Source organism: Anabas testudineus, chromosome 14, assembly GCF_900324465.2.
Source record: "Anabas testudineus chromosome 14, fAnaTes1.2, whole genome shotgun sequence".
Classification (NCBI taxonomy): domain Eukaryota; kingdom Metazoa; phylum Chordata; class Actinopteri; order Anabantiformes; family Anabantidae; genus Anabas; species Anabas testudineus.
Window position 1 is genome coordinate 3914746 of NC_046623.1, and position 26014 is coordinate 3940759.

A 26014-nucleotide genomic window follows, 5' to 3' on the forward strand; every position below is an offset into this window, starting at 1 on the left:
AACCTAGATGCCCAAGCTCTTGTAGCAGACAGGCATCAATTGTAGAAATCAATATATTTTCATAAAAACAAGCCTATAAATGATGTGATACTGCGAGCTATAAACTGCTCATCAATCAGACAACAGAAGATGGACATCAGACTATAGCAGAGTCTCTGTACCTGCCCATGATGATGGAGGACACAAGGACACAAACAGTAACAGACAAGGAAAAACATTCAAGCAGGACCTCTGTGTTTTCAAAGACAGCAACGAGCAGAACAATCTCACAAGACTGATTTGCCGGCTGTCACTACACAAGCCCAGGGCAACTCAGCAATTTAACAGTAAGATATCCCACTCCATTATTTAGAGGGTTATTTCAATGCCTGTCACACGACAAACTTCCCCACAGTGTGGTAACAAGCTTGTGGATCTATTGTGTATCAGGGGATATTACTCCAAACACCATGATTTCCCAACAAGAAAACATGGCACTGAAGTGAAAATACATTTCCAGGGATTTTATTCAATACTGAATGTATTCATCCACAATCAAAAATAAGACCAGTTACATTGTGGTGGTGCCAAAAGAGCCAGAACTCAGCCAATCAGAGTAAGGAGAGGTACAGTAAATTAAAGGGATGTGCTGGAGAGGACACGGCACATCTTCATGGTCTAGCTCGTATTCTTCCAAAAAAAATGTAAATAAAATCAAACCTGAGGTCAGCTACTTCCAAGGGATGCCAATAGTTCTTCTTCCACTTCATTACTGGTGCTCCCCCTCCCCAAAGCAATAAACACAAGCACAGGAATATATGTTGACACACTTTATTCCTAAAACAGAAGCCACACCACCAACTGCTGGCATGGCATTCATATATAATTATTTATATATATTGCCGTTTGGTTTTTGTGTCTAAATGTGTGGTATAAAATACTATATACAACAATGTACCTCTTTTGAACACAGTGAAGTTCATTGCTGTACAAGTCCTCTGTAGCTACAGCTTTGCTGTAAGTCCTTCATGCTTAAAGGCATGGAACATAATTCTCCACTCTAATTCTTCTGTACATTGTGACAATACAAATATTCTGTCTCCGTTACAAAAAATAATACTCTAAAAGCAACCTACTGGGACTTCATTTTTCTGGGATTTTTTTCCTGGTTGTTTTTTTAATTAAGACGATTACATATATCTTAGACCAATTGCTTTAAAGCAGGAAGGCAATATAAACCTTCTCCATTTTTATATATAAAAGAGGTTAACAAATAAGACAAATTATACATTTAAAAACTTACAATAAATAAGATAGATGCAGGCATTTCATTTGGATACAATTTCATCCAAAGGAATAAAAAGTAATTTCACGTCTTAAAACCAAAGATCCATTCTTGAGTTTCTTTCCTTGATTAAATACATACGTCCCTTTTCTCCCACTAACTTCACAGATACACTTGTCTCTCCAATACAGACTGGCCAGTGACTGTGCTGCCATCTTACAAACCATGACAACCAATCTGTCACTATCACGTTCATTAATTGCAATTCAACTTCTGTTTACCCCCCCCCCCCCCCTTTATTCCCTTGTCCCTATGAGCATTTCTTTGAATCACAGCGGCACGACTGTCCCACACTGTAGCAGCCGTGGTGGACAGGACCGTCTCAGCTTTAAAACAGCCGTCTTATCCCGTCTTGGTGAAGGATCCAGCGTCTGGGTCTGGTCCTTGTGGTTTTCTTCAGTCTTGGACTTGTGGCTTTCTTCTTCTGTGAAAAGTTTCCCCTACACCCCTTCTGTAACAGGCTGTCGGTTACAACATGTTCATGATGAAGTTGTACATCTGGTTGAGCACCACAAAGTGAATGGGTAAACACGATCGTCGGTCCTGTGTGGCAGGGTCACACGTCAGCCAGGAGAGGGCGTTGTACTGCTCCAGCACAAATCTGTCCAAGCATACAAAATAACAGTTATAAGTTAAGTTATAAGTATAAGAGTTCGCACGCAGAGTTATTTAAAAAAGTATATTTATAAAGACTTCATAAGCATCTCAACATCAGAATATTGAATTCCATATTATATGTTCTGTTAAATTTGAATAAAAAAATACTTTATAAAGATTAAAGATATAAGTTTATAAAGATTCCTTTATTTTGGTAAATCATTTCCTTTTTCTAATATTAACCCATAAACATAAAAAACTGAGTGCATACATATGATTATAAGCTTAAAACATGTGTCATTGTTCTTTGTTACCATTTGTATCCAAAAAACATTTTATTCTCAATAATGTCTGCAAATACAAAAATGACCCTGGAAACGCAACAGGGTGCAAACAGTGTTTTGTGCATGTGCAGCGCAGTGTGTTCTGGTGTTGTTTACCTGAGTACATCTGAGGTCTGATTAGAGTCGAGGGGGTGGGAGTGTTTGCTGTGCAGTAGTTCATCTGATTGCGCTGAAGACACGTGGAGGTGCAAAGAGGCCTGAGAGGGGGAGCACAGGGGGAGAGGTGGTGTCAGCAGCATTATAATGAAGTTATTAACCTTTTATTACGTCTCATCTGAATAACTACAGCTCTTTTCACAGCAGAGAGACAGCAGCACTGAGTCTGGAGCTAATTCCAAAAGCAAGGGAAAAACCAAACCAAACTAAAACCAGTGAAGTGGTTTTTAGTGCTCATTTAGTAGACTACCACATGTCTAATTTGTTTGCTGTGGTTGCCTTGCTACAGTTCACCCTCTTGTGCTCCAACCTACAATTTAATAATGGTATGAACCAAAACAGTTATGTCGCTGTGTCCTTGTATAAAAAACTATCTCAAAAAATGTGGCACATAAGAACTTGGTACCTTGAGGAAAAGTGGACACTGGTTCTGAGCCTGCGGACAGGCTGACCAGAACCAGTCAGGCAGCGGGCCGGCTTTAGCTGTGGAGACAAAGTAACCAAGGGCTAATGGCTGTTGCAGGAGGTTAGGAACCTCCTCATGGGACTCCATGCGATCCGTACTTTGGCCCTGCCACAACGTGGGAAATCAAAGTTAGCTCTGTTTCCATGTGTCAAATAACAAGTTGTACTGAAAGTCATTTGACAGACTGTGGGTGTGCACGTCTCACCTTACTGCCATCACCCCCGTGGTGGTAATGAGAACCAGGGGAGTGTACTGGTGAAGTAGTGGGTGAAATGTTGATGATGTCTGGATCCACCAACTCGTTCTCCTGGTCCAGCAGGTCAAAGATAGAGTCTGACCCATCTGTGGAGAGCAGGAGAATAATTCAACAGGTTATGAAGTGGTAAGTTGATTTAACCCTGACAAGCATAAGAAATGCTCAAAAACAAATGTTCTTCTCCTTCTGATCTCAAAAATCTGTATTTTTGTGATACAGTAGTAAGCTGCATGGTATGGGTCAGAAAATGAAATTCAAAGAATGTGGGTGATCATAATTCATATTTCTGCCAACAAATATGTCTGCACGAACGCAATAGGTTGAATATACCAACCATGCAAGCACACACATTCACACACACATTCACACACACACACACACACACACACACACACACAGCAACACAGATTTATAACAGACTGGAAAAGTAAACAGGAAGAATTTGGAAACAAACAGTAGAGATTAGAGAGGAAACCACAGTAATTGCTGCATTTCCCTTGAAGACCAGAGGGTTTGTTTAAGGTCCAGCAAATAGGATGCTGTAGGAGCCGCACAGGTTTAAAAACACAAGAGGATCCCAGTGAATGAGAGCAAGATAGATGAAAGAGCGCTACTGACCTGTGGTGGCATTGAGAATGTCGATGTTGGGGTCGATGTTGGTGTAATTGGAGCTAGCCACTTGGACGAAGGCAGAGGTGGGAAAAACTAGGATGTGGGTGCAGGAGGTGTCCTGTGGGGTGCTCAGCTGGGACGTCTGCATGTTCAGGGTGGTGCTTCGGCCAAACACTGAGCCGGTTGACACTGAGTCTGATGGGATGCACAGAGGAAAGAGAGAGTGACAGGTCAGTAAACGGCACAGCTCGGCAGAACGAAACTAACTAGGAATCTTTGTCACAAAATCATTTAACTAGTCTCTGAGCAAATTCTCTATCTTATTATTTAAACCGGTAACTCTGCAAAAGACAAACCCTGCTTCAATCTATACGTAATATAACTGCAACTTATTTGTAGTTTGCTGTATATTAGCTGAGTGCAGTGACAGCTTTACATGTGACAAAATAGCAACATCTTTAACAGGAGCGTGCAAGCGCACGCCAAGTCAGTGAAATGACTGCAAATGAATGAATTATAATTACTGTAAAACATATCAAAATGTGCAATTTAGTGTCTCGCTAAGTTCTATATTTTACAACAATGTAAAAAAACAACAACAAAAAAAACGTAGTCATAGTTCGTCATGTTTGTACATCTGATGTTAACACTGTCTTTCTAATCTCTTTCATCATGAAGAGCATTTTAGGAAGGAGATGTCCTCAGCCAAGCGTCGCTCAACACAATCCTGGTATGATGCACTGACAATCCTCCACTCATTTCCCAAGATAAACCCATTGATCTGGCTCTCCATCACACCGCATTGAGATCAATGGGCATCTGAGAGGTAGTGCTTTATGAGAGAAAGGTACATGATCTTCCCTGCCATCAATCTGCTCTGGACAAGGAGGGGACACACACTGTAATATGCTGCTGCCATCAATCTCTCTCTCTCTCTCTCTCACACTCACACTCACACAGGCAGGCACAGACAGACATGAACACACATCAACGCTGCCTTACTTGGAAGAGTAATGCTACTCAGATGGGAACTGTATGTTAGGAAAGGATAGTAAGTGTATTTATAATCTTCCTCGTGTGCACATATTGTACCTGGCATGATGATAAAGGATCCCTGGGGTTCCATGGCAACTAGGCACACGCTGAGGATGCTGGGAGTATCTGAGGCAGAGATGCCGCACATTCGACACATTTCCTTCAGTCGGCGACTCAGTGACTGGAGGTTTCTCCCTCTCAGCAGAATACTCCAGTCTGCAGCATCCAGACAAAACAACAAGTGAGGATGATTCCACAAGTGCAAATGGTTATGGGAATGAAAGGGAAAACAGTTTTAATGCTTTAAATGCTCAAGTCTTCTGTCCTGAAATGCATTTGAGCATGACAGTCATTCTCACCTTTTAACTCCCCGTGCCCTATCCTGCCTAGTCGGCCAATCACCACCCTCCAGGGGACTGATGTCATCTGCACCAGTCCTAAGCACCAATCCCACAGCTTCTGCAGGCCGAGCCGACGAACTGAGCCTTTTTTCCTCCGTGCCCTGTAGAACGTGCATGGACACACACACGTCAGAATCACTTTTCATCAAGTGCCGTTAGTGACAAAAGTATTTAAAAAAAACATTATATTGTGAGTGCAAGCTTTTCTGATGAAGATCAACCACCTATGAGGAAAATGTGGACCCATGCAGATCATGCTTCACTGGCAGCTATGCACTTATCCTAAGTGGAATTTATATTTCAGGGAAAAGTGTAATTTCACAGCTAGCATGACAAAATTGACACAGAAATCACAGTTTTGATATCGAGCAGACTCATAGTAAGACTTAGTGACAGCTGCCACACACCTTTTGTAAGAGCACAGACAACTGTTGTGCAGCTGTGACTGAATGTGCGATATTGGCAGAAGTTGAGAGTTTTCAAGTCATCCTCAAATATTTTCATAACAAGTGAGTAACATGTCAAAACTTTGTGCTGTGTAGCTACAGTAGAACTGCTTCATGACAAATTTCATGTTGGCTCTGCGTAATTCCTTAATATAGTATTCATAGTGGTCCTACCTGTTGGGAACATCAATGCTGATGATGCAGGTCTCAAGGAGTTCACCATACAGGTCAGTGCACGTGGCCAGGAGCCATCGTTGGTCATGGGACAGACAGTATCCTACAAACAGCACATTGTATTTCTGCGATGCTTCGCCAAATGTCTCCCCGAGCTCCGTCTGCTTGTCCTTTACTGGTGCCAGGATGAATGGAGGTGTATATAGACGCAGACACTCTGGCCTCTGAAAATTGGTGAGGTGAAGATGTCAAGATAAATAATTTAAAATACATGTTCAGAAAAAAAAATAAATAAATAAAAAAAATATAAATAAAAAAAAAACTGGAAATGTTCCAAATATGCTCAGTTTGTACACAGACTGCTCGACTTTCACCGTCACAGGAAATCCTTTCTTTCAATCCTAATATCTGCTGAGTTTACATTCTAAGTATCCCTTCAAGCAAAGCTGGGCCTCGTGTCACTCCCCATCTATATCCCGGATCCCCAGAAAGGCAGCTCAAGGTTTGTCACTGTGTTTAAAAGGTAGCGCTGGCTCCAACGAAGGAAGTCAACTGAATTAGGTCCTGATCTGAAGTGCCTCTTTGTCTAAACCTGGAGATGAGATCCCATTATGGAGGTCTCACAGAGTTAGCCAAGCAGATAATGGAAAGAAAACTCTAGACTAGCGGAGGGTTACAAGTTCCCTTGGACCTGTTCCAGTAAGAAAAACTATGAGAATGGTTAGCACTAAAAACTCTTTCTTTTCAGTGGCAGACAGAACACAGCAGGAGCAAAAGGCTGGGTCATATCAGGCGGGGTCATGTCTGGCTGCAGAGCTAAAAGCAACTGAAATACTGCTGCTAGGCCCACGGTGTTAGCCTCTGCTTGCTTGCCTATCAAATATAGGGCTACTTTTACAGCCTGGCTATTTGTTGAATTTACCTCTGGGCTCTTGAGTGCAGTGTCAATGGCCAAGCCTGGGCCAAAGCCTGTTAGTGACTTGACGTTGGTGGAGATGGGCAGTGGCCGTCTACATTGAGCAAAGACAGAGAACGCTAGAGACTTGAGGTGCTGGGCGTAGATATGACGGCCTTCACCTCGCACTGGCTGAAGCAGGTACTGGCAGGGCACAATCTGCAATAAAAAGTAGGGGTTTTATTTACAATAACAATTAAAACTAAACAAACATTAAAAACAAACAGCAGAACTACAATACCTTTTTTGTCACCACATAAAAACAATAATGACAAAACAGACGAACAAAAGCATATGAAGTAATTAGACTCTTAATGCAAAGTTTCATTCCACACCTGAAGCATCTGTAGAATTGCAAACTGTACCTCCTGGTGAGTAAAACACTTTCCTCCACTGCCCAAATAACCTGTTGTACAAAGCCTGATTTAGCAGTTTGACCTGCTGCACTACTCTTTGCTGTGGAAGAAGCATCGTACATTCAGTGATGTCCTGTCTCTTTCATTTGGTGTTATCTGTTCTTAAAAATAGCAGGTTTACAAACTAATCTACAGTTCACTGAAAGTTAGACTACACGACACTAAGAAATACTTAAGACTCCTTTTATGTAGGTATGACAAGGAATGAGTAAGTTCCAGGATGAATGCTCAGTGTTTTCCTAACTGAACTAAAGCTACAATGTGCTCTAGCATGAAACTCTGCCCTTCTGTTGTCTGCTACGATCCACCACCGTGTCACTGTTTTTTTCCTGGTAATACACAGCATTCAGTTGGTAATCATGAACAATCTGCCATTTGTGATGGAGATTGATACGTCAGTGACGATGCCACTGGGTATAGTCCAGTAACCAAGTAATTCACACACACTTAAACTTAATGTGTTTGCTCATGTAGATACTGTCACGAATAAAAAATGTAAAGTGGTCAGCTGTAAAGACATGGCTCTGGAAATTTGACTTACCTGTACGGAAATAGAATTGCGGATTTGGAGGGGCAGGAACTGAAGCATTTCAAGGTAGCAGCGGAGCAAACCCAACGTCCACACACTGGAGTGGGCTGGCACTGGGCCTGGAGCACCGTCTGCCTCCTCATAGCTAAAGGGATCCACGATGTAAACAACAATGGCAGGTGGATATGTGATGGCATGGGACTCCCCATCTGTGGGCACACCCACCTTCTCTCTTTCCAAAGTGCTGGAGAAAGCACAGGAACAGCACAAACATAGTATTAAAAAACTTGTCTTGTCCTCAGCTCAGTTCATAGTTAATGTCCACAGCTTCTGATCATCAGAGTTACGTGTGAAAAACCAAACATTTTTAATGATGTAATGATGACGGTACTGAAATGCTGGTTTTTATTTAAGGACTAATGTACTGTACAGCAGTCCAGGACATTTCACACTCACACACACACTCACACACACACTCTCACACACACACACACACACGTATACTATGCTGCATATACATCTTTTCCACGACCACAGGATGTGTCTTCCAACATTGTTTCAGAGATAAGAAGCTACTCACTGCATCAGTTAGGGTTGAATAACTTGTTTCAGTAATTATCCAGTGTGTGTGTGTGTGTGTGTGTGTGTGTGTATATATATATATATATATATATATATATATATATATATATATATATATATATATATATATATATATATGTAAATTGTCAAAGTGGTAAGAGCCTTTTATTCCACTTCTTCGACCAACAAATGTTTTTTTTGCTGTTTTTCCAGAGTTGACTATGTGTGGGTAGCTTTGTGTGACCTGCGGTACCTTTCAGGTGGCTCAGTGGGTCCCTGGGCCTGACTGCTGGAATTGTCCCCTGAGGTGCTAGTATTCTGGGTTCCAGTCTGCTGTCCCTGCTGTCCACTCTGGGGGCCACTTCCCTGGCCCTGACTGCCCATGCTCCCAAAGGGGGGGAAAGAGCTGGGCTTGGCAGCCGGCATCCCGCTGCCAGGCTGGCCTGAGGATGTCACCAGGCTGTTGGATGACACGGAGCCAGAACCGCCGTTGTTGTTGGGAACGGAGGAGCCTGCAGCGTTCGCTGAGCCCTGCTGGCTGGCTGAGCTGGAGGTGGAACTAGACAGCTGTGTAGAAAATGACTGGCTGGATGAGGGAGGGGGACTGGGCTGTGTGAGGAGAGAACTGTCCAGTGGCTGTGATGCGAGGTATGGAGCTACAGTGGAGAAAAAAAAAAAAAAAAACATTTATTGACGACATGAACCACGCTGGGAGAATTTAAAAAGATACTTATTTCAACTTGACCTCCTCCTACAATGATCACTCTGCTGTCACATTTCAAAGCTAGACTCTCTTTCAAGCATTCAAGGCTCTCAAGCTAGCCTTTTTATAAACTACACCAAGTGGTATTGAAGGTGGAAATTCAGCAACAAAGAGTGAGTGAATGAAGCCTCATGTTACAGAAAAACCAAGGATTAAAAATGCACATGTACACAGCAGGCTGTAAATGGCACATACCAAGGTTGTGGCGGCACACTTGTGCATAGAGTTTGAGCTTATTGAAGGCGTCGCTGTTGCCACTGGAAGCCTTGAGGAACCAGTCACTGACAGGCTGATCCACAAGGTTCTTGGCTCCATTGCCGCCAACGAGGACTATGCCATCAGGGTAGCCTTTGGAAATGGGCCGATGCTGTCCCAGTCGACAAGACTGTAGAGACACAGAGAAGAGAAACTTCAGTGTTTGAACTGGTAACAGTTTTCATTATTCATTTCAACACTTGAACTGCTTTAATAACTCTTTGTAGCCCAGACTCACTTTAAACTTTGTATGCATTCATTGTTGCTTACACGCTTTTAACTATCCTTACCCAGCATTCTTAGCATCCTTTTCCTGACACATGACTCTGTCTAAGTATAAAGCTCCATGTGTCTATATAATTGCACAAATCATAGTCATAATCACTCAAAGTCTTATACAAACAGTTCAAGGCTGTAATAATTATTTGCCAAACCTGAGGTGGAGATAAGAAAAGCAAAGTTACATTTTGAGTTTAACAGACATTGAAGGTTTTTCAACCTTTTTCAGTGTCTCTACCTCATAGACAGCTGTGAGGTCTCTAAAGAAGGTCTTGGCGCCACTGAGCATCGCCTCATTGTCAGGGCAAACCACCAGGTATCCAACGTCCCTTTGGGAGCCAAAGGGTTCCAGCAACAGTTTCTCCCAGTATGGCAGACCAAAGGGAGACAGTACCACAAAGTCATACTCATAACCAACCAGAAAGGTGGGGATGGGCAGTGGTTCTGGGGACTCGTCTGTGCCTGTGGGAGTGAGATGGAGGGAAGAAAAAAAAAAAAAAACAAGAACAAATGGAAGGTTAGACAGAAACAAAAAGGAAGAAAGAACAGTGAGCCAGTGGTGTTAACAGGTACAGTGTCAGCTCCCCTCTCTCTTCTCTCTGCCCTCAACTGTGCATCAGCGTGTGAGGTCACCAAACAATCTGACAGCTCCTCCCAACAGAGCTGACATCTGGACCACAGCAGTGGGACCACGCTGCCTATTGATCTGACAACACCCTGAGTTTTGTCTGCTTCCAGGCACACACATCCCAAAATGTCACACACATAAACACCACATGCTGTCATCACAGTCCCAGTTAGAACTTGGATTTGACAAGTGATTTTATTTTTCTCTAAAAAAAGAAATATTTTTTAAGCACAACACATAAAGCTGGGTATTTTGTGCTTTGTTTTTCAAACAGTGTCTGTCATCTCCACTGTATATGTCACAGAAAACGCTTACTCAGCGATATCTAGTTTTTAATACAGTCACACTAAACTGCGTATTTAATTTCCCCAGCTTGTCCCAGCTTTACCGTAAGAGCCACGTCCAGCCATCTTATGGAACTGTTGCCAGGTGAGAGGACCTTGAACCCCCCACGACCGCACCGTCCTTTTCTTTTGGATTGCGTCCTGGAGTACGGGCTGGAGGGACATGAGCACCCGCAAGACATCCTGAGAACATAGCGCGCTCACGTCCACTGCTGGAGAGCAGATAAGTAAATGGGAAAACTGATGATAAATCACAACACGCTGCTTGCAAAAAGAAGAAACATGCCAGTCTTCTGAACGTATCTTTTAGTCCTATCCTAAATCTTAGTTTAGCTTTACTTATACTCATCAGTATACAACTATTAGGACCAATAAAACTAAATGCTTCATATTAATTAATGAAATTAATGCCATTTCTTCCACCACTAGTAAATGATGATTTAACCTAGTTTTGATTTAAAAATAAATGATACATACAAATTATGATTACAGCAATGTTTATGGTTAAATAAACACTGACTTTTAACTCAAACACAAGGTTACTTCTCACCGTTTTGTTTACCCCAGTGATGCAGGCAGGTGCTCTTGACCTGTGCCTCATCCACCTTGCCACCTGACATGTTGTCCATGAACTGCCTGCCATGCTCCAGGGCCATGTAGCAGTCGCTGCGGTAATCTCTTTCATCCACCCTCACACAGGGTGGTACAGGGGCCCCGCTTGGCCCCCGTGTCACCACATCTTGCTCCAGGACAGAAATGGGTGAAAAAGGGTTGGTACACTGGTCCTGCAGTAGAAGAATCAGTTCTTCTGGTACACGGTCACTCCTTCCACCTCCAGTTCTCTCCAGCGAGGAGAGTCGCAGCTCCTCAAAGCGCTTTTCTGCCTCTCTGCTAATGTCTGAACCACGGCCGATGATATCCAGCTCGTCTTCAAGGAAGAGGCCTGAGCCGTTCCCGTAGCGTCGGTTAACGACGGAGCTAAAACCGCAGCTGCAGGGCTCCTGGGCCTCACCAATAGGGTCGCTCAGGTACACGCCCACGTCAGCTCCTTTTATGTTCATGTTACACACACAGATGCAGCAGCTGTCGAAGTTGCAGTCCTTGAAGAGGTTCATGACTGATTCGGAGAGGATGAGGGTGACATAGAGACTGTGGGCTTCTGGAATGGAGGGTACTGTGGCTGGCTCAACCGAGTTCAACGGTCGGCAGGTGGAAGGGGTGGAAGCTGGTGAGTACAGTTCAGAGTTCTCGTACTTAAGTGAGCCCTGAACACTGGAAGGGCCCCGAGGTGTGCGTGGGGTGCGTGGCGTACGTGGGGTGGGGGCAGAGAAACGCGGGGTCGCGGGTGAAGGCAGGATGCCCGCGCCACTGTTACTTGGTGGAGCACTGTTTGACATGAAGGGCGTATGGGTCTGGGGGGTGTAGGTCTGGCTGTAGTCCTGGTCCATGGTGCTGCCCACGCTGGGGATGTTACTGAAAACAGAAAGATGTAAGGACATGAATCAGAGAGGGCATCAGAGTATTTCTGAGGGTGCTAATGGTGGCACATGTTATAGTTTTAAAGTGGGGCCAAGGGTCGTAAAGGAGTTCTTAAGAGGATTACTGCAAGCCTCAACAAGGCCACATGGACACACTGAGGAAAAGAATCTCTGTTAGACAGTTAATGAATATTCAAATCCCAGCTTCAGAACACTAAAAAAGAACATTTCAAATTTTATTAGATGTACAGTACAGTACATCTCCTGATGTCTCATAGTGGCATAGAAATACCGCAGATGCCCTGCACTGGCACATACTTGTTTTCTCTTTTGTTCAGTATGCTGCTTCAAATAACATATCGTTGTCCAACTGACTTAATTTTGTAAAGAGTTTTTGAGTAAGAAGACAGCAAACCACATTTACTACCAATGGAATGCAGGGTGGGCTTAAACGGCACACATGTTTACACATGATTGAACAAGAATGCAAAGAGAGGGAGAGAGAGAGAGAGGGACAGAGAGAGAGAGCGCGCGAGAGAGAGAAAAACTGGTAGCGAAAAGAAGCAGTAGGAGGAAGACAGACATTCAATAAACACTTCAACAAGCATCCCTCTGAGGTAAGGTTTATTTTTGGGCTGGCAAGCAACTGTGAGGAAGCAGTCAGAGAGTGTGTGAGAGGAGAGGAGGGAGAGAGGGGCAGGGGAGGGGGGAGGAAGGAAAAGGTGGGCACATCGTGCCCCTTGCTTTATGTGGGGAACTCCTGGCACAGATCCACTACAAGGCAGTCCCAGCACTCAGTGAACACACTCTCCTGCAGCCAGGGCACGTTCAAGATGGAATGCTGATGCAAAGACAGCGCCAGCACATTATGAGGACCCGTGACTCTGAAAGACACTGGCCAAGTTTAGCTAAGTGTAGACACCTCTCTCTTACAAGAAAATAATGCGCCCTAGTCATATTACAGTTATTAAAAGTGACCACATTTGTTGCTTTGTCTGCTCCACATTTTCCGTCACGCTTCACTGTACTCTAATAAAAAGATAAATGTTCCAAAAATAGTCTTAATCAGGTAAAAAGGAGCGCTCCACAGTTGCACTGATTTTTGTTTTTTTTTCTATTAGAAAATTCTGATGTTTCCAGCTGACCCTGAAGCTGCTACATAAACTGTGCTTTTTGGGATTTGCTCCAGTGGTTTATTAGTTCAAAGGGTTCATAATGCATTTTATACATTTCAATTCAGCTGAGCACACAAAGTCAGTTTGGCATCGTTCAAAAACCCAAATAAGAAGTGCATCATTGCAAGATGCAGATTTGCAGGATTAGATACAGATCAATGAAACCTATTTGTTTTATGATCCTGACAGATATCATGTTCCCAGTTCAGTGCAATACATGGGTATAATAAATGTAGGTCCAAATAAATTTAATAAGCCTGAACTGCCCTTAACAGAGATTAGCGAAAGTTTGGAGATTGTCCTGATCAACTCAGCGTCCTATGTGCATGGACAGTAGCAGATGTTTATCTACAGTATGTGTAGTTATGAGTGACTGTGACGGACATACAAGAGACTCAGAGAAGCTGAGCACTGAAGAGCGCATGGAGCCACTGTGGGGGCCTCATCTCACCACACCAGTGATATCTTCAACCAAGAAAGCCTTTTACACTCATTTCCCTGCTGAGGCGGTCATGCATGTGAAATTGAGCAGCCTGCTAAAGGGCTGTCCAGGGAGAGACCAGAGGGTGTGTGGACAGAAAGTGAGCAGAGTATGAGTATATGCTTCCGTGCACACAAAACACAGACCAGCCACCACAGCCTTGCCATGTTTTCTGCAAATCTAAATTAGAATGCCTCAGCAACGTCCTGCCCAGAACATCATGATAAGTTATAAACAGGCAAAAAAAAATCTGAATAATTTACACAGACTTCAGAAACTCCGACATGCTGGGATGAAATCTATCCACATAATGGAAATAATGTGAAGGAATCTATTACAGTGGCATACCTATCTTTGTTGAGGAAGGTCATGACAGGCGTAGGGTTGAGCATCTCCCGGCCCATGGTCCAGCTTGGTCTGTAGCTGCAATCCTCTGGCATTTTGATAGGTGGGAGACACTGGCTGGGTAATGTTTTCAGAGGAGCAAACATGGAGCAGCCTACAAAGACCTGGCATAGATCCGGCTTGTACACAAATGAGTAGTCCTGAAAGATAAACAGGAAATAAAGCATAGTAAAGTAGAAATGATCTCTAGAAAGTATTTATAAGTAACATTAAACCTAAATTTATGTTTTCTGTTTGGAGTTAATGCATGCCACAGAAATGCAGTGACATTATCTACTCATGGTGATTTACAGTCAGTAAAAAGTGCACCAAATTAGCTGTGAACTGTTCACGTTAGCAGTTTACCCATGGATACAGATGGCTGTATCCGTGGGTAACTAAAGCAGAAAATATTATCTTTGTGTATATTGTAGAAGGGCGCAAGAACTAGTCAGGAATTGGTGTTTACTTTGGTACTTCAGCTACTTAGCAGTGGAAATAAACCCTGGATCCCTAATCAGAATGGCAGTCTCTGACCACATATCCTGCCTCAACACAAGTACAATAAAGAAAATCTATCCTCCAATAAACTGGATCACTTTGACTTATAACAACTACTGGTTGTGGTAGCAGTAAATTTCACTTTCTGGTTCAGTTGACTGTAAATGATCCTGCAATAGCACCTGACAGCTTTACTGAGTCTAGGCCCACCTTGATCTCAGATGGCTTGGGGCTGCAGAAACTTTCCTCCACCTCAATCCTGAAGTGACCACCCAGAGATGAGGTGCCATCCAGTGTGGTCATGCCTGGGTTGGGCTCCATGCTGCCATATTCCTTGCTGCACATGTTCATAGGCGAGTAGCCCATGATATGCTGCTCCAGTGAGGGAGGCGTGGGAAACATCTGGTGTAAGTCTGCTGAACCTGGCAGGAGAGAGAAACATCACAATATGAAGCGCTTGGAATATAGTGTGAGGAGGACTGAGAGTAACATCAACATCCACCACTGTACATATAGTTCATATGTTTAATGGTTACTGTTATTGCCTGCAGTAAGGTTTTGCAGAAGATAACAAGACAGCAGCTACAGGATCATTAAAGGTCCTCAGACAGACATGCACACCAGTGTTCAACACATGCTACATCGAGTAAAGAAATAGAATATTTTCATATCGTACCATCAGTATGGCTACTAACACAATTAAAAAAGCTTCACATGACCAGTGTAAAGGATGTTAGAATAAACTCTACCTTTAATGAATGACAGAAGTGTACTTTTCTAATTTACTTTTGGTGCACTGCAACTGTTTACGGTACGTGTGTAAACACAGTTTTGAGCAGCACAGACATCCAACATTGATTCTGTCCTGACCCTCACAGACTTAGGAGCTGATGAAGGTTTACATTTTGTCAGATACTGTAGCAGTGGAAAGTATGAACTGGCCTTTAGGATGTCAGTTATGAGCCAAACACTGATGCACTGGGGATAATTATGGCTATATTCACATTTGCCTTTGCTACCACTAGGTGGCAAAGGCAAATGTGCAGGAAGAATACTACAGTTAAAACTCAAGTGGCTTCTGGCAAGATCTCAGTAACGATTCTTAATTTAAGAATCTCACAGGTGTGATTAATCTGATTCTAGATGAACACTTCAGGAATATCAGTGTTCAGGGAAATGAGAGAGAAGAGATATGTAGAGACAGATGCTGAGATACATACTAATGCAGGATACTGGGTCCAAAGTGGATGGCTTTGGTTCCTTGCTGCCAAATTTTTCTTCTGTTCCATTCACCGGTCGCCTGGAACCAGGCTGTGGATTTAAAGACGTAAATAAATAAACAAATGAAATAAATTAGTGAGTATTTTAGCACCGGGTGATTTTGATAACTCAAAATGTTAGTTCATAATACAGCTCTATTTCCAATCCTGTTATATTTCAAAAACCTGCAACCTCGAGATCACTATCACACATGACATCATCAGTAGGTACTTAAAGTTGTCAGCCAATTATGAGCTGACTGTTCTGCTCTGGCAGGTGGTCGCCAGTAAAAAACACACACAAGCACACACACACACAGACACAGACACAGACACACACACACACACAGACACAGACACACACACAGAGTGTGCCAGATCACACCCTGTGTAATGAGACATTCATTGCAGTGTGGGCCAAGGTCTCAACTGACCGCCAGATCATCTTCGTCTGAGTTGAAGAGGTTGTCCAGGTCCTTGATGGACACCACCAGGTCTGTCACATGGATCAGGCTGGTAGAAGCGATGCGGTTGTGAGCAGCTGCCCGCTGAGCATCTGCAGACACAAATACACAAGCACACACCTAATGTTAATATTAACATGTTTTTGGGGTTTCGAGTCAATGAAATATAAGAATGTAGCTTCAAGCTATTTTTATGCTAACAGCTAATAGCTATACTGATTGGCCTCACTGTATTTAATCAAGACAGGAAAAAGATTTTTCTTCCAAATTCAATTACTGAAATACTTGTGGCATGACAAATGTGTTATATGAGATTTAAATAAAAAATTAGTGAAACTGAATGCTTCTTATTCAGTGAATAATGTAGTTCTTATGGACATAAAGGCAAGACTAAATTAAAGTGTAACTGACATGTTTTATTCATTATGCCGCTTCCTTGGATCTGAATGACCTCCATAATGTAACACGTACACTTTGGCTTCACTGTCAAGGTTTTCTCAAGGTTGCAGTAGGTGTGTGAGGAAATAAATTGATTCCCTACCATCTGATGGACATGTCCCTCCATCTTCACCCTGGGAGGACAAGAACGACAGCATGGTTAATACAGAAGACTAATAGCATCAACATACACACAGCACCAGAGAGATCTGTCAAACTGTGACTATTCCAATGATTCTAAAAATTTATGGAAAGATAAATAGTTTCAAAAAAAAAAAAAAAATCTTATCCTTGGTTGATGAATCTTTCTGTTTTTAATAACAGGATGTGAGTCGATAGTACAATGCTAGCCAAGGTCTCACGGTGAATAAAATCCTTTACCTTTACCTGTTATTAAGAAGTATACATCGAAATGTAAGTGGAACCGAGTTGGAATAAAAACAGAATACGGAAATACATAAAAATATCTGCAATCAAGGAGCCGGACAGAGCTTTCAACAAGGTCACTTTGTCCAATCAAAGAAAATAAATAAACTATAAAGGACTGTTTGCTTCTGCTGTGGCAAATGACATTTCCAGTGTGGAACACGGTGTAATCATGATCCTAGGACTGGCTTCTTGGGCTCCCACTCAAGCATTAATATCTGGGCTGGAGTTCTGTCTCTCTCTCTCTCTCTCTCTGTGTGTGTGTCCCATGAACAGTTGGGTGTACACTGTGTGCAGAACAGTTGTAGCTGGGAAACAAGAATGTTATGTCCTAACCACTGATTTCATTACTCACACCTTAAAGGGCCTGTCCAAAGCAAAACTCTACATCCGCACCAAGGCCACAATCTATAATGATGGTAATGATGCAGTAACTTCCTACGACTAATGCAAAACCTTGTGAAACTCAAATAATGCCTGTGTAAAAGCACCCCATCACAGTCTTCTAGGACTTTGACTTAAACTAAATTCAGAAAGTTTTTGTACAATGGCCCAGAGATCAGATGACAGCATGCGTCACATGGAGAAGAGTTGACAACTGTCCAGGTTAAAGGTTTCACAGTGGCCACGATATGTGCTTTAATAATCAACTCACATAAAAGAGGCCAAATGGTTACGATTATTTACAGAAATCTCTACATTTGTTACTAATATACTAAGTTTATCAAGGGTATCTTGGAGGTGCAGAAATGAGCCAATGACAAAGTTATTAAGCTAAAGCAAAAATCGAGGAGGAAAGGGGACCCCCCCCACATGTCTGCACACACAAGCACACCCACAAGCCCCCATGGGAGATACACATACACCACACAAAGCAGACAGATTGTTGCAGGGCTCCATTGCACAGACTGCTCTTCAGGGACTCTGCACTCCACTGAGAGCTGCGTTCACCCCTTCAGTCCAACACAGACCGGGGGCGTGCAGCAGGGCCTTCAGCAGACAGAGGAGAAGGAAAATATTTGAGTGTGCATTTTAAGCTTAATGGTTCAGTGAGCCAGGTTTGTTGATGCAGTTCGACTCCAGGCTCCAAAAAGCCTGAAATCTGCAAATATGCAGACCAGGACACACACACGCACGCACACACGCACATACTCCTTTTCAATGCTGGGGGCAATTCACAGCTAACAGGTGGCCCTTGTCTGGAACCAGAGCCAGAAATCCCAGAAACAGAGGCAGAGCAGAGGAGAACAGTTAGAGGTAGAAGCAGAGAGAGGGCAGATCAGATGGGAAAAACATAACTTAAAAGGAAATTGGACAGGCTAACTATTTGGTGTTCCTTTGGGATCAACTAACAATGGGGATTCAGGGATTGCTTCCTGTTCAGTTACATTTGGGCAGTGAAAGCGGATGTATGTGCAAAGTGGTTGCACTGATATTTTATGCTGATGGCCTATTTTCTACCTCGCCTGCTCCTAGATCTTAAAATCAGCCCTCTTGTGCAGTTTTTACCCTGGGCATCTAGGAGGAAGGTATGGATCAAGTGGTTACACTCTTTGCTGCCTTTCAGAAAGCACTCACGCCATGTAACATTTGGTAACTGTTAACCGTCATTGCCTTTTTTGTTTTGAATCTAACGGAGCGTGGTTGAAAACCAGAATCAAAGCAGCTCAATACCCCATAATACCCCACCATAACATGAGTTATGTTACTATCGTCTTAATCCAAGACACTTCATGGTGCCTAAAATCTAGTGATAATCTACACATAACTGGTGTTTTTGGGGTTCACATTCATTAAAACCTGTATGACCGGGACAACTTGCACTAAGAAATACTCATACACACCTATTGACTTCTCTTACCTTATGTTTTTTTCCTGGCTCCCGCTCCCCGCCTGCTTTATCCTTCTTGTTGGAGAAAGTGAACTTGACATCTCCTTCCTCGAAGGCATAGGGGTCCACTTCTGGCTCGTGATCTCCATCAGTTATGGCAGCAGATAGGTACTGGTTTCTCCTGGCTTGATACATCTGAACACGTTCTTCAGACACCTTCAGTGACAATTTAGATGTGGACATTACCCTGGGAAGAGGAAAATGTAAAAAAGGTGAGGACTCAGAGATTTACAGTTAACAGATCATCTATACCAACTATTTATTCTTAGGGTGAATTATTGGAAGATTTCCTCTCCTGCTCTGTGTTAACCTGGTGCTGCCTGATATTTTCATGTCAACGTTCACCTCTCTTTAGATTTATAGTTATAGTGTACTGACTTAAAAGATAAAGATCTGTTTATCAACTGTTGCTATGACTGTAGACTACTTGTTCTTCACGTGTAACAGAAAAGGGAAAGAAGAAGCAGAACAAGAAAACCTGTGGCTGCTCAGCAGCACAGCAGGGACTGATCCAACTGTATGTGTTATCCCTCCCTTCCACTGCCTCCAACAGTTCTCTGTACTTCTGTTCTCCCGTCATGCCTGTCCAGCTCTGATGTGAGGTGATGGTGTGCAGCGGCCTGACCCGCAGATTATCCACCATTCAGGGTTGGGAGGATTACAGCTTACTAGAATAGCCCATCCAAGTGGTGGACCCTTGGGATTGCTTAACCTCACCAATAATTCCTTCTAGGGCAACCCTGCAGCCTGCTGGTCACCCCTGCCTGCATTCACAAAGGACAAACCCCCATATTCTGTCCATCTGTGATCCCCTGCCTTGCTAGCAGCTTCCTCTTGGTACAGCCTTTTTGCAATGCATGCCAAACTGATAACCAGCAGACAGTATTTCTATCAGCCGAAATTCTGCAACAATAGCAGAGGTTCATCTTTATCTATCTTTATCTTATCCTACATCACTTCTCCTCTTTCCAGCTCTAAGTGTTTGCGTGTGCCTGTGTCTTTATGCGAGTGTGTGTAGGAATGGCCTTGCACGTTGGTGATGTCAAAAGGGCACATAGCGAAACATTAGCATGCAGTGTGCAGCTAAGTGCCAAACATTCTGACACTAAGAAATGAGTGAGGGGGGGCTAAAGTGGGGTGACCTGAGAAAGAGAAGAGCAAGAAATTGTGTTTTGTTTCCCTACTCTTTAAAATCAATTTTTTTTGCCAACTGCTCCAAAGTGACCCAGGGCCTCTGTAACAATAGGAGTGTTAGAAGCCTTTGGATGCCTGCTTAGCCAGTATACAGTGAATGTGTAAGAGTGTGTGTGTGAGTGAGAGAGGGGGCATTGAATAGTGACTGGCAGGTGTCACTCACTCTGTGATTGAGACTATGTTGTCTTGTGACGCAGAGGTCTCGTCCCTCAGCTTGTCCCCTGGCAGCAGTGGCGTGGGCAGCTCGGCTTCTTTCCTGCGGGGAAGGTTGAATAACCTCCATGGAGCGTGGGAGCTGTCCTCCTCCACGTTGACAGCAGCGCCCACATACACAGTGGGCTCAGGAGGCTCCGAGTAGGCCGAGGCTGCAGGGCGCGGGTGGGGGTGATGGGAATGGAAGTGCTGATTGAGACCCTCTGTCCCTCCGAGCTCATCGCCACCACCCTTTACCAGGCAAGGCTCTGGAGGTGGCTGATAAAAGTGTTGGCTGTTGGGAGTTGAAGGGTTCTTCATGCCTTCCCCTGACTCTTCGCTACGCTCGCAGGGGTGGGGGCTAAGTGGTGGTGGTTGGGGGGAGTTGGCCTGTTCAGATGGTCCAGCACTGACTGTCCCACTGTGGAGCTGGGGGGCTTTTTGGATGGCAGACACTTCTGCTGAGCGAATACTAGGGAATCTTCCTCCATCCTGGCCCCTCATGGCCAACCTTTGGCCGGCTGCTGCCTCGGTTTCTATTGAGGTCTCATCACTAGTCAGGCTGCGATGATGAAAGGGTGTCTGTGGTCTTTTTTGCTGCTTGTCACCTTTCTCTGGCTTCTCTCCTCCAGCTTTGTGCTTAGTAGGAGGCTGGGAAGGCTGGCCTGATGACGGAGCTTGGCCTGTGGTGCTGCCTGTTCGCTGCTTCATTGATTTGTATCTGCAGGGGAGATGACAAACAGGGAAATATGCTAAGACTATGAGGCACCACTGACACAAGACAAGAAAGGAGCAGAAGCACACACAGTCTATCAAAGCATGAAGATGCACATATTTCATGTTGATGCACAGAGATCATGTGCAGCTCTCTAAAACCTCATATTGCTTTCTTCTGGAAAACATCAATTACCTAAAGTGCTCACTGCTGCATCATGGCAGCTGCACTACTGGATCTCACATCAATTAACAATACAAACACATCAGATAACAATGAAGTTGCTTAAAAATGCAGCAACGCATTAACAAATGTTTCTCCTCATTTATATTTTTAGTGACTGTCCATCTTAACACACACTTAGAAATGTACTTTCATCGTACTTTTTCAAAATTTGGAAGAAAAACAAAAAAACTACAGCGATTTATAAATAGGAACAAATAATAGGCTGCTGACCACCTGTTCTGTGACCACCTAACCTGCTGAGAGTCGAGCAGCAATCCTTCCAGTACACTGAAAAAACCTCTATTCTATGCCCATGTGTGTCATTGTCTCAGGTCAAAATGGCAGTTTCATGAGCCTCTCAGCTGTCAGGTCACTACATAGCCTACTGTTGTGTTTGCACATTATTAGGTGTAGATGACAGAAGTGTTCCTCTTTAATGGCTAGGGTAAACACCATTAAATAGACACATACAGGAGGCTTTAATCTAAAAAACAATGCTGATGGCCTTTAAAACTGGCAATAGACACGGCCTCCCATTTCTGTGTCGCCAAAGTACTGGGTGGCTTCCAACAAATTAACATGATCCAGCTGACTGGTCCAATCCACTTTGCTCTCGTCTACGGTCCAAGTCAGCTCTCCCTGGCTAGGCGGGAAAAAAAATTCCTGGTGCACGGATTCCCCTTACAGAATTTTACATGCATTTGTACAAGTTCTAATGCTCACAAAAATCACTGCATCACTGCAAAACTGCGAAGGCCAGTGAATGGCACAGACTGGTGCTCTTGTAAGTGCAACAGCTGGTTGGTGGAGACGGATGAAAAGCTGAAAACCAGGACAAATGATCTGCTGTTTAACTCAAAGATGAGGCTCCAAAGATGGGCATTAATCGTAAATGTGACTAGTCAGACTAATGAGAGTGTCATTAAGTCAACAAATTATATACCTGCATGAAAGGCTATTTGTGTGTTCCTAGTGTGGAAGCTGATATTGTAATACAGAGGAGATTTGTGCTCATTATAGTCTTTCCCTGTATGACCCTGCTGACAGAATGCATCAGCAGTAATTGTACCTCTGTCCTAGTATATAAAACAAGAGACACTTTGGTTGCTTTATGTCCTGCCTGATCTCCATGACAAAAGAATACATGCGCACACTAGTAGCAGTTTGTCATAAAGACATCTAACACAAGCTAAAACAAAATATAGACATTGTGAAGCAAGGAACGCCAAAGTCTATTAAATCACGTACTCAATATAGGGCAGCTGTGGTCTAAGTATTCATTTCATCCTTATGCCTATTACATATGTCCTCCTAATTTACTCATTAATATGCTAATTCGCTTACACATTCTCTTCACGTACTTCAGTACATGCACAATACCAGGGTAAAGACAGTTAACACTGACAAATCAATGTTCCTTCATTAACATGCTCATATATGCAGAAAGACGCTCCAAAAACTAATCACATCATCTACCTCTGTGTTAGCTGTGGTGCAAGTCAGACGTTTCAACTATGTCATGTTCTGTGTTACTATGTTTGCATAAATGAGTCTATGACGCCAGCATGATGGCATCATGTCCTGCAAACCGTGTGACATGAAAACTGTAGCATTTCAACACGCACGCACGCACGCACACAGAAACTTATCTGACAGGTGTTGAGCTCATTTGTCAACATTAGGGGTGTGCGACAGGCATGCGCCTTTTAGCAGCACACTATCCCTTAAGTGCTCCATCAGTGGTCAAACTATTCTGTTCCCCACAAATGACTCCCACCAGTGTGGGAATAAAAACTTGTGACTTACAGAAACACACAATGCCGCAGAGGTTTGGGCACAAGCACTGCTGTCATTTACACAAAATGGTGATAAATTGAAAAACATTAACAATAACAAGCTTGTCAAAGTCTAGAGTGAACACAACTTGTAGATATATTGCTGACTATGTCCCTCAAAGCTCCACAATCTCTACACTTTGAAAAGTGCACATTTGAGCAGGATCTGTACATACTCTACATGAAAAGTGACTGACCTCGAACAACTGCAGTATGACCTCTGTGTAGGCTCCACGAAATCCCAAGCTCCCACTTTCTCCGTCAGCTCCTCTTCACAGGTACCGTTTGTAGCAGCTGAGAACTTCCGTCTATGGAGGTAAAAAACAAAACACAGGCTTTAAACACATGCTCTTATTTACAGGAAGACTAAGTCCTCTACTCTACTATATTTCAAACATAAATCCTCAAATTGTGACACAAATCCCCAAAAGTTTACGACCTCGTCTCGTCTTTCTTTAGAATACGGTGACAATAGGCAAATGCTTTTGTGCTCAGGCTGACTTCACAGCCCTGCTTGAAGCAATTATATTTTGGCTGACAAGCCAACAGCTAACTACAGCTGACATTCTGTGCTTGGTCAAGGGGCAACAGATCCCAGGGTGCTCTCAATGTGTCAGATTCACTGATGCTGAACATTACAAAAGAGCTAGGGACAAAACTACAAGATACTCTCACTTTAATTACTTGTAATCATTATTTTCATCTGTGTTTCTTGTAAGGTTTCTGCCTGAATAATAACACATAATAGAAAATGGTTTGACACTTCACATGTGACAAATGTGCTACCACACTCTATTCAAAGTTGTTGTTTTTTTTAAACTGGATAACTTCACTAAGCCCAGCCTGAGGTTCTGGCAGACCAGATGTATGCGCAGGACACTGGACTAGCTGAAGCAGGCTGTTGTAAATTGAAAATGAGATGGTTAACGTTTCCAAACTGCGTAAACACTGTCCACAAACATGCCCTTCTTTACACATTACATCTACAACATGAGTGCACGTAAAATAAAAACCCAAAGAGCATATTGTTAGGAGAGAAAACTGTTTATCCAGCCAGCCTCTCGTGACTGACAAGGTTGTCTTGGTGTCTCATTTGTATGATTACATGCTTCATTTTCATAAGCTACAACCCTCCTACATAACAACTCCAACTCTCATCCAACATTGACAGCAATATATTTTTGAGTAAAGGTGTTTATTTATAACATTTCTGATGATTTTTACCCATTTATTACACTGTTCCATATTTAAACACCATAAAAATCCCACATTGAAGCAGCACAAGACAACAAGCCCTCAACTGTGGGTGCTGGAAGACCAATGTAAGCAGTTGATAATAAATGACAAGATAAATAACTGATGGAAGAAAGACTTTCTCCGCAGGCTGATAAAAGGGACATAGGGATCTTTCAAAGCTTCTTTAATCTTTCACTGTCCTGGTCAATACACAGAAAATATCTGGGGCATGGCATTTTTCACTTATAGTGAGGTTAATCAATTTGTGCTGCTTTCTAGAGAGACAATAACAGACTTACTTGTTCTGGGCTCGGTTCATATTGCACTCTTGCCAGACACGCTCCACCACCTGACTAGCTAGCCGCCGTGGAATCTTCCCTCCATGGTGACTTGTTCTGTCGACGCTAAACGCATCAGATGATGAAGGCATCTTTACCCACTTCTGGGCCGAGTGAGAGTCCACTGAAGAGAGGAAGAGTGAGGTTAACAGACATTGACTTTGAATATTGAAATGAATCTTTGTTTCTGCAGTGTACCAATCTGTGTTGTGTTTGTACTGTTACCTGTCTGTGCCTCCTCAGGCGATGTGGGAGGGGTGAGGGTCACCAAAGACATGGCGGGCTCTCGCTGGGAAGCAGGCACTTGGTGGCCACCAGAGTAGATGGCAGTGCAGTGGGATGACCCCACAGGGGCCACAACAGGGATGTCTGACTGGGGTACCAGGACTAGGCAGGCTGGGTACACCATCCGCACACCACCTGAACACAAACAGGATAGCCCAAAACATTTTAAACGCGGCCACTACATGAAGGTTAAACTTAATAATATATTCTCAACTCACCGACGAGGACTTCTACAGAGGCCAGAGAGTCATCTTCCCAGTCCATGTCCTCCACCTTGTCCTCCGACACACCCTCCTTGGCGCTGGGACTGATAGGGTAGAACTGGTTCCACTCTTCGATCAGCTTCTGGGTGGGTGGGTCTGACATCTTGAACGACTGGCCAGTCAGAGTCCCATTCAGGCCGAAAGGACTCAAGATCACTAGCAAAATGAAAAGGTGGAGAAGGGAGGAGAGGAGAGAAGAGGAGAGGAGAGGAGAGGAAAGACACAATGTTGTTAGTTTGCATGCTTAGACTGTTGATTCTGAACAGCAGAGCAGCGATAAGCGATCTTCTTTTTCCTGACAACACAAATCATCCACATGTTCTTCTGTCTGTATTATTGTCCTTTGTCTCTTCCTTTCTGGTTACTCTTCAACTTCTGTGTTCTTCTCGTCCGTCTTTGTTTCTTCTGCTTCGAGTTTTATCATTTTCATCCCTAAGCTTCTCTTAAAATCCTCTAGATCCTCCTTAGTTCCACAGTTATCTTTATTCTGTCCTTCATTTTCCTCTGGTGGTCTATATTATCTCTCTTCTTATTTTGAGCCTTTTAATCCATTTCTTCTCATCTTTATCATCTTTCCTTCCTTCATTCTCCTTGCCCATCATTCAGCCATCACTGAATCAGCAGCGTGCTGACCTTTCCAGAGCACCACTGGACCCAGCTGGTCCCGAATGA

At 43.4% G+C, this 26014-nt stretch overlaps 1 protein-coding gene across 1 annotated transcript in view; it reads right to left on the minus strand.

The window, feature by feature from the left end:
* Window positions 1-796: 796 nt before the first annotated feature.
* med13a (mediator complex subunit 13a) overlaps window positions 797-26014 on the minus strand; it is a 63014-nt gene continuing 37796 nt past the window's right edge. The window contains exons 5-30 of the mRNA XM_026372870.2: window positions 25298-25498; window positions 25020-25214; window positions 24756-24918; window positions 23418-23528; window positions 20417-21166; window positions 19030-19246; window positions 16846-16876; window positions 16275-16396; window positions 15802-15892; window positions 14792-15003; window positions 14045-14241; window positions 11113-12035; window positions 10607-10774; window positions 9829-10052; window positions 9252-9441; window positions 8547-8949; window positions 7724-7955; window positions 6734-6925; window positions 5812-6035; window positions 5150-5292; window positions 4848-5006; window positions 3762-3950; window positions 3093-3229; window positions 2828-2992; window positions 2362-2462; window positions 797-1925 (exon numbers count right to left, since the gene is read on the minus strand). Coding sequence (XP_026228655.1) covers window positions 1793-1925; window positions 2362-2462; window positions 2828-2992; window positions 3093-3229; window positions 3762-3950; window positions 4848-5006; window positions 5150-5292; window positions 5812-6035; window positions 6734-6925; window positions 7724-7955; window positions 8547-8949; window positions 9252-9441; window positions 9829-10052; window positions 10607-10774; window positions 11113-12035; window positions 14045-14241; window positions 14792-15003; window positions 15802-15892; window positions 16275-16396; window positions 16846-16876; window positions 19030-19246; window positions 20417-21166; window positions 23418-23528; window positions 24756-24918; window positions 25020-25214; window positions 25298-25498 — 5873 coding nt within the window. The 3' untranslated portion in view covers window positions 797-1792. The remainder of the gene's footprint in view (window positions 1926-2361; window positions 2463-2827; window positions 2993-3092; window positions 3230-3761; window positions 3951-4847; window positions 5007-5149; window positions 5293-5811; window positions 6036-6733; window positions 6926-7723; window positions 7956-8546; window positions 8950-9251; window positions 9442-9828; window positions 10053-10606; window positions 10775-11112; window positions 12036-14044; window positions 14242-14791; window positions 15004-15801; window positions 15893-16274; window positions 16397-16845; window positions 16877-19029; window positions 19247-20416; window positions 21167-23417; window positions 23529-24755; window positions 24919-25019; window positions 25215-25297; window positions 25499-26014) is intronic.